Source organism: Poecilia formosa, unplaced genomic scaffold (genome assembly GCF_000485575.1).
Source record: "Poecilia formosa unplaced genomic scaffold, Poecilia_formosa-5.1.2 Scaffold608, whole genome shotgun sequence".
Classification (NCBI taxonomy): Eukaryota; Metazoa; Chordata; class Actinopteri; order Cyprinodontiformes; family Poeciliidae; genus Poecilia; species Poecilia formosa.
The window spans coordinates 234,719-243,011 of NW_006800547.1; the positions used below are offsets into that span (position 1 = coordinate 234,719).

The window sequence follows — 8,293 nt, forward strand, 5'->3', positions numbered from 1 at the left end:
CAGTTACTGTGTTCTAGTGGTGGGATAAGTATGTCAGACATGCTTTTTGTTTTTTTTTACGGCTAATTTGAAATGCTGGGGTTAAAGCGGAGGACACACTTGGCAGGCCCCTTAAAATTTCTGGGGAATTTTCTAGTTACAACTTTATTTTTTTGGTTATCTAAAGTAGGTGTTAGAAAACTGATTGACGCTCTTCACCTATCGGTGGCAGTAATGCCGCATTAAGTTGTTTGTCGACCACAAGAAGACGAAGAAGAAAATTCACACAGGAAGTGCGGTGGTCTGTTGCTAACGACGTTGTTAGCTACGGGTGTCCGGCCCGAGAGCTTGGAGCCCCGGGTAGCGAACCTAATCTGTCCGGAATGAGAGGTGGGAGTCCCGGAGAAGCGAACTGAATCTGACCGAAATGAGAACTTGGAGCGCCGGAAAACAGTACTGCATTTGTCCGCTATGAGAGGTGGGAGTCCCGGGAGACTGCCTGAACTCTGCCCAGCCGGAGGGCTCTGAGCCGGGGATCCTAACCGATCCCGTCCGGCCAGAGAGCTTCGAGCTTTTGGGAGAATTTACACCCATCGTGGCTTCAGGACTACGGAGGGCAGGAAGAGTGATCGCCGTGATGGCGACCAGAACCGGGGCAGGTAACGGCAGTGTTGCGGTGAGCTCCGCGGGACCCGAACCGACCGCTAGACAGGACACGGACGGCGAACCTTTCGAGGACCTGGAGTTCAGCACCGAGGTGGTCTACAGCGGCTCGGATCAGGACTCGGAATCCGGGGACGATGAGGACGCCGTGGGTTCCGGCGGGGACCGGAGGGGCGTGAAGCGGGAGCGGAGCGAGGACGGTCAATCTGGCCGGTCCTCCGGAGGCCCGAACCGGGCTTACAGCGACGGAAACCCCGCGCTGTCTGGAGCCAAACCCGGGAAGAAGACCCGAGGCCGGGTCAAGATCAAGATGGAGTTCATCGACAACAAGTTGCGACGGTACACGACGTTCAGCAAGAGGAAGACCGGCATCATGAAGAAGGTGAGTCCGGAGGAATTCACGGGAAATCCCCGGAGTTCAACACACCGGGCCCGGTTCTCTGGACCCAGTTCGTTGATGCTGGTCATGTCACCTGCAGCTAAGATGGTGACCAGATTGTCCAACCCAGAGACACCTGAGGAGAAACAGACAGGTGTGTGGAGGTTCTGTGGTTCTGGGTTGGGAATGAATCAAGAAATAATGTTAGCTGATCAGAACTGGGTCAGGTTCTGTCCCGTCCATGGTTCTGAACCGTCGCTAGTTCTGGTTCTGACCCATCCCTGGTTCTTACCCGTCCCTGGTTCTGACCCGTCCCTGGTTCTGACCCGGTTCTGGTTCTGACCCGTCTGCAGGCCTATGAACTGTCCACCCTGACTGGGACCCAGGTTCTGCTGCTGGTGGCCAGTGAGACGGGTCACGTTTACACGTTCGCCACCAGGAAGCTGCAGCCCATGATCACCTCGGAAACGGGCAAGGCGCTGATCCAGACCTGCCTCAACTCGCCCGACTCGCCGCCGCGCGCCGACCCGTCCGGCGACCAGCGCATGAGCGCCACCGGCTTCGAGGAGACCGACCTGACCTACCAGGTGGCCGAGGCGGAAACCACCGCCGAGGGCGCTAAGGTACGGGGCAGACGGATCGCCGGTCCGTCCGGGCCCGGTTCTGTTCACGGCGTCTGCTCTGTCTCGGTAGGATCCGGTGAAGCCGACCTTCGGCCCACCTTCCTCCTCTTCCTCCGGCCCCCTGCAGAGCGGCACCCCCTCCTGGCAGCCTCCGGCCTCCTCCAACAACGGCGCGGTGCTGAAGACTCCTGCAGGTGTGGTTCTCCCTGGAGGACTCACCTTGATGTCAGGTAGGAGGGCGTGGTCTCTTCTAACCAATCAGAAGCAGCCTGGCTGCTGAGACATTGAGAGACAGCAGGCGCAAATCGTGGCACCGGGCTGCCACGACCTGACACAGGCTGCAGCGATCTGCTACTGGCCCCTGGCTACTGGCCCCTGGGACGGTGCCTGTTGCATGAAAAGGACAGCAGGGGGAGCTCTGACTATGTATGTGACAAAATATCCTGTATGTAGAGAAGAAGAGAACGAGAGAGAGAGAGAGAGAGAGAGAGAGAAAAGAGAACTGAAGCTGAGCTACGTCTGATTCCTGCTTATTTCCACTATTTCATCATAGCAGCACCACAACAGAGCCTCGGCCAGCTGCAGCTTAACCATCAGACTGAAAATGTATGATTTTATTTTAAACCAAAAACAAAACCAAACAAAAAATTGCACGCACCGTCACGGATTGGGTGGGATATACACCGCAGCTTCTGTCAGATTGAATATCAATGAATTTATTAAAACAAGAAAGAAAGGAAGAAGGGAAAGAAAACGTTGTTTTCTTTTGCATTTCCTCTTAATTGTTGCGTCTCTTTGCAATAAGCTAAATACGCCCTGGTCTATTTTTTACAGTCACAAATATCAATTTAAAATGTCTGATATAGACACATTTAAAGAGCCTCAGTGAAAACATGCATATACTCTCAACTCTGGTGCAAAAAACCTGATTGAAAATCGATTTATTTACTGCGGAAGTGTGTTGCTCTCACATTATAATAATTATATTGTACAAACATGATAATATATTGTATAACTGTAATATTCATATTGTACAAACGTAATAATTATATTGTAAAACGTGATAATTTCATATTCAGAAGGTTGTACAAAAGGGTATGGTTGTGTAGGAGATTTCCTATGCACCCTGAATGCAACACAGGTGTGCAGCTCGGTGACCCCCACAGAGAAAAATCAGCGAAAGAAGCAGCTGAATGACTGTGTTCATAAACCTGTAAGTTTAATGTTATCATTCATTATGTTTCTGTTGGAGAGGTAATGTACCAGTATAGCGTATTTACAGCTTGATTTATCTTTATGTAGCTGGTTCTAATTGGCTTGTATTATTCTGTTTGTTTACAGAACCACACACACACACACACACACACACACATACCTGCTTCATGCACATTCTGGCAACCCTAGATCAAGATTAAAAGTTGAACTGGACTCCTCCTCATCTGTTCTGCATCCACACAAATCTAATAATGGTTCTGATCGGACACTCTGAAGCGATTGCTGCCAGCTCAGATCCAGAACTCTTCCCAACAAAGGTGGCGGTATTATGCTGGTAGTGCAGGCACAGTGAAGGCTATGGCTAACGGGAGTTTGTCATGTTCATGCATGGTTTAAAATATTGAGAAATACTGATGCTGTTTTGATTCTGATTGAAATCAGTAATAGGATCCACACTCTGAGCTGAACAGAAAATCTTCAGCAAAGACATCTGAGCCTTTATGATTGAAGAAGCTGTCATTCTGTAATAATCGCCTTCAGTCATTTCCCAAATCAAAAGCTACAACCAGCAGCCAATTTCAGCTTCGTTCCAGACGGTCAGTCAGGATCCTCCACGTCTAGAGAGTCGGACTGACGTTTCCTGTGCCGTCCCATTCTGTTCAGACTACTGCGTTCTGTTGGAGTTCAATCATTTTTATCTCTGTGCATCACCAACGTCTGTTTGCAAGTTTCTGGGACCAAAACCTCAGTTCGGGATGAGTGTACACTTAATCGATTAGATTTGAATAAGTATAAAAACTGTTTTTTAATGCTGAAAATCATGAAATGTTACAAGAAATACATGTCATACAAATGAAACAGACACACAGTTACATTCGCCGTCCAGCGCTGGGCCACACTTAGCAAACCTTAGGAACCAAGTGAAGCAGATTGTAGCGAGTTTAGCTTTTCTCCACAATCCCAAAGAGTAATCAGTGTCAGTCTGTTTACCAATGACTGGCGACAGACACACACAGCATGGTGGTAACCCTCAGCATGTGCATGTAAGCAAATAAAAGATAAAGGAAAACACAGAATACATAAAAGTTTGTACAATATAATTATTATAATGTGAGAGCAACACACTTCCGCAGTAAATAAATCGATTTTCAATCAGGTTTTTTGCACCAGAGTTGAGAGTATATGCATGTTTTCACTGAGGCTCTTTAAATGTGTCTATATCAGACATTTTAAATTGATATTTGTGACTGTAAAAAATAGACCAGGGCGTATTTAGCTTATTGCAAAGAGACGCAACAATTAAGAGGAAATGCAAAAGAAAACAACGTTTTCTTTCCCTTCTTCCTTTCTTTCTTGTTTTAATAAATTCATTGATATTCAATCTGACAGAAGCTGCGGTGTATATCCCACCCAATCCGTGACGGTGCGTGCAATTTTTTGTTTGGTTTTGTTTTTGGTTTAAAATAAAATCATACATTTTCAGTCTGATGGTTAAGCTGCAGCTGGCCGAGGCTCTGTTGTGGTGCTGCTATGATGAAATAGTGGAAATAAGCAGGAATCAGACGTAGCTCAGCTTCAGTTCTCTTTTCTCTCTCTCTCTCTCTCTCTCTCTCTCTCTCTCTCGTTCTCTTCTTCTCTACATACAGGATATTTTGTCACATACATAGTCAGAGCTCCCCCTGCTGTCCTTTTCATGCAACAGGCACCGTCCCAGGGGCCAGTAGCCAGGGGCCGGTAGCAGATCGCTGCAGCCTGTGTCAGGTCGTGGCAGCCCATGGCACCTAAGCAGCTGTCACCGGAAGTGCCGCGATAGCTGCCGGTGCCACGATTTAAGCTCGGCCCTGCTGGAGACATTAGACAGGAAGTGGTTTTCACTTCCTGTTGGCGTTCACTTCTCAGCAGCATCGTGGTTCTGTTCTCTGCTTCTTACGTCGCTCTGTGGCTCTGCCCCCTCCCTTCACCTATCCATAGGTGCCCAGCTGCCCCCCGGCACCCACACCATCCCCCTCAGCCAGCTGCAGGGCCCCGCCCCGGCCGCCACGCTTCAGGCTCCGCCCACTCAGCCGGCCACGCTGCTCCGCCTCCCTGCTACCGTTTCTCTGACAGGTCAGCACAGGCTCCACCCCTTCTCTCTGAGTGGCTCATGGCAACAGCTTAAAGCATTCTTATTGGTCCAAACCAGCTGAGGTAACATGATTTGGATCAGAACCAGTACTTCTCCAGTCGTGAGAGGAGGACTTCTCTCACTACTTAAAAATTGTCCTTGTTCATGGGTACCTGATGAACAATCCTCCGGCCACCAGGTGGCAGCAGCGTTCACACTGATCCGGTCCCAGTGCTCGTGAAGCAGTGAAGCTTCTCAGCCCATTGCTTTGCCTCTTTGCTCATCTGCTTCTGTGTTCGGGGATAAGCGGCTCGGTCGCTTCCGGTCTTTTGATCGATTTCTCAGTAAAACAATTCATACAATCAGGTCAAGATTGTAACTTTCAGTTTAATTGGCAGCTAACAAAATGGTAAGATAAATAAATAAACACATTCTTGTGTGGAGGCAAGTGTGCAGGAATGAGTTTTTCATTGGGGCACACTTACTGGAAACCTGAGGGAACCGTAAATAGTTGGCAGAAATGTCATAAACAACGATGTCATCAACACGTCACTAAGTAACGCATTACTGTAACCTGACCCCTTGTTTCAATATTATTGTAGGCTCCTGACCTTTGACCCATTCTGGCCCTGCTGTCTTTGGTCCATGTGGACTCAAGTGTGATTCTGGTTCTGTCTGTTCTGCAGGAGCCGGAGTCTCTCAGCAGCTGCAGACCATTCAGGTTCAGCCCAGCAGTCAGCAAACGTCCAATCACAGCGGCTCTGACACATGCAACCCCGCCTCCTCCACAGGTAACCCCTTGCCCACAGGCAGGTGTTCAGAAAGAAAAAGACTTTTATTGTGACAGGGCTCTGATCTACTTCCTGTCTGTGTCTTGGCAGCCGGTCTCTCTGTGGTCTCTTCCTCCTCCTCCTCTTCCTCCGCGGCGGGTCACATGATGTACCCCAGCGGTCCCACGGTGATGTACGCCACCCCAAGCCCCTCTCTGGCCGACGGCGGCTTGACCGTCCTCAACGCCTTCCCCCCCAGCCATGCCCCGTCCCACGACCCAGGTATGATCCGTTCACGGCCGGGCCGGGTTGGAACCAGAACCAGAACTCTGATTGGTCCCTGCGGCTCTGTGTGACAGGTGCAGTCCAGCAGGTCTTCCTCACATCTCTTCCTCCGGTTGCTGCTCAGATTCCGGTTTCTGCTGTGCAGCTGCACCCGGTAACACACACACACACTCTCTCTGCCCCTGTGGTACCGGGTTGAACTGACCCCAGAACCAGAACTCTGACGACTGCTTGTTTGTCCAGATGGTGATCGGCGCACCCGGCAGCGGCGGCGGTGGCCTGGCGGAGCTGCAGGTGGTCAGTCTGGACGTTCACCAGTCCAAGGAGAATTGAAGGTCATGTGACCTCATCACCTGTCGAAGGAATCCTTTCCATTGGACTGATGACTACGTAAATTATACAGGAAATTTTCAAAATAAAAGCCTCGATAGAGGAAGCTGGCTGGAAAATGATGTCATCATGATGTCAGACCGACACAGACCTGAAGATGAGCAAACTTTATTTACACACTGCTGTTTGACGGACAACACTCCTGAAACCAGAAGAGACTGAGTTCGGAACTGGTTCAGGGACTGGGACGAACCAGTTCTGATCCTGTTCTGACTGCTGAGTGAAGAAGAGCAGTTTCACTGATGACGTAGCAGAATGGATCAGTGCATGGTTCTGATAATTCTTCTCTGACCCGGTTCTGACCCAAACAGCTGATCAGGTTTACATGAAGACTGTTGTGTTTTTACTGAAACGAATAAAGTTTTTATTGCTTCTGGAAACTTATTCATGCTCTTCCGTTTGTTCCTTCTAGGCTCTGATTGGTTGATTCTATGGTTACCAGAGAACTCTGACTGGGTTAACAAAAGGTTAGCCTCAGCTAGCTTAATGCTGACCTTTGACCTAATTTAGATGAACGCCAAAGGCAGAACTCAGTGCTGGACCGGTCCTGGCGGTCCGACTCTGGACAGGCAGACATGTTAACATAGATAGTCATCAGGTAGATCTGCTGTACAGATGAAGAACTTTGCATTCTAGATGTAAAGACCCAGGATGGATCTCAGCTGCTCTGGTCAGTCAGTGTAAATAATAATTAACTTTTGTAATTGTTCATTAGGACATGTCTGTGGAGTGGGTTAATATTTATTTAATAAAGAAAGCTACATTATTCAACTGGTAGAGGGACCATTTGATTTAAACATCCTGAGCTTTGCATATGAGTTCTAAAATATTGCAGAAACGATCAGTTTCATGTATTTTTCATTATAAAAGTGTTATAGTAGATTCTTCCTGCCAGCAGCTGTTGGACAATCACTGTTCCCAACAGAATCATTAACTGTTTACATCCATTCTGTCATTTGCTCTTATTTACTCATTTTTAAGCGTTTTGGCTGTTATTGCATATCTGTTTGGTGTACTGCACTTATATGTTGTTCTGTAACCAGTATGTCTTTCTTAATGTTCAGTACACATGAACATTGTATACATTTAAATCATCCCACCCAGTAGCACATTCCTTGAGTTTGATATGTCTGATAAATGTAGTGTTTTTAAGTTATAATACCGTACACTCTTATCTTTGTGTATATCTGATCAGTGGCAGAAATACCTATTTTTGCCACTGTTGGGCAAAAATAGCTATTTCTATTTTAGTGTTACACAAGCCTCTCTTTCCTTCCCAATATGGCTGATTCGTATGTGCCGCAGTCGCGTTATTGGCGGCAAGATGGCGGAGGGAGCGGCAGCGTGATGCTGAGCGCTGGGTAGGAAGCTCCTTAAATCAGTAGTTGAACATCTATGAAGTCCGGACTTGACACAAAAAAGGAGTATCGCCGTGAACTAATACCAATAATAATAATAATACTAATAACTTAACGCGTCCAGTGATTACGGGAAAGAGAACAACGTCAAGCAAGAGAAAAACGACGACGATAATGGCTAACAACAAAGCTAACAAGGATCTGCTAACCACGACTATTGCCACGCACAAAATATATGGACACTAGTGATGGGTCCGGCAACACCGATGCGTCGGCGCATGCGTCAAGCCCATAGACCAAAACGTGTCGGTGCTCGTATTCATAGACATAATATAAGAGTAGACCCCCCGCATTGGCCGCTCCGGCGCAGGAAATACGGCGGCCATCTTGGAGCGGTATACCCTCCTACTTTGCTCAATCAAAACAGCAGAAGATGCCTCAGCACTGAGGGATATTGTTGTTCTGATCTATGGATTATTGATGTCAACAAACAACATTTCACAAGTAAGATGGACATATTATTGTGT

At 47.9% G+C, this 8,293-nt stretch overlaps 1 protein-coding gene across 2 annotated transcripts; it reads left to right on the top strand.

Moving 5' to 3' along the window:
- The first annotated feature begins 176 nt into the window (after positions 1 to 176).
- LOC103130129 (serum response factor-like) lies at positions 177 to 6,792 on the top strand. Of its 2 annotated transcripts, XM_007541451.2 has the most exons (9): positions 177 to 369; positions 458 to 1,024; positions 1,375 to 1,644; positions 1,715 to 1,874; positions 4,831 to 4,965; positions 5,650 to 5,754; positions 5,845 to 6,015; positions 6,093 to 6,172; positions 6,262 to 6,792. In XM_007541451.2, exons 2-9 carry the CDS (start codon positions 617 to 619, stop codon positions 6,349 to 6,351), a joined length of 1,419 nt encoding a protein of 472 aa, XP_007541513.1. In that variant the 5' UTR covers positions 177 to 369; positions 458 to 616; the 3' UTR covers positions 6,352 to 6,792. The 2 variants fall into 2 exon arrangements, with proteins under 2 accessions (XP_007541513.1, XP_016521178.1); XM_016665692.1 differs by lacking the exon at positions 4,831 to 4,965 and having other exon boundaries at positions 178 to 369.
- The last annotated feature ends 1,501 nt before the right edge of the window (positions 6,793 to 8,293 follow it).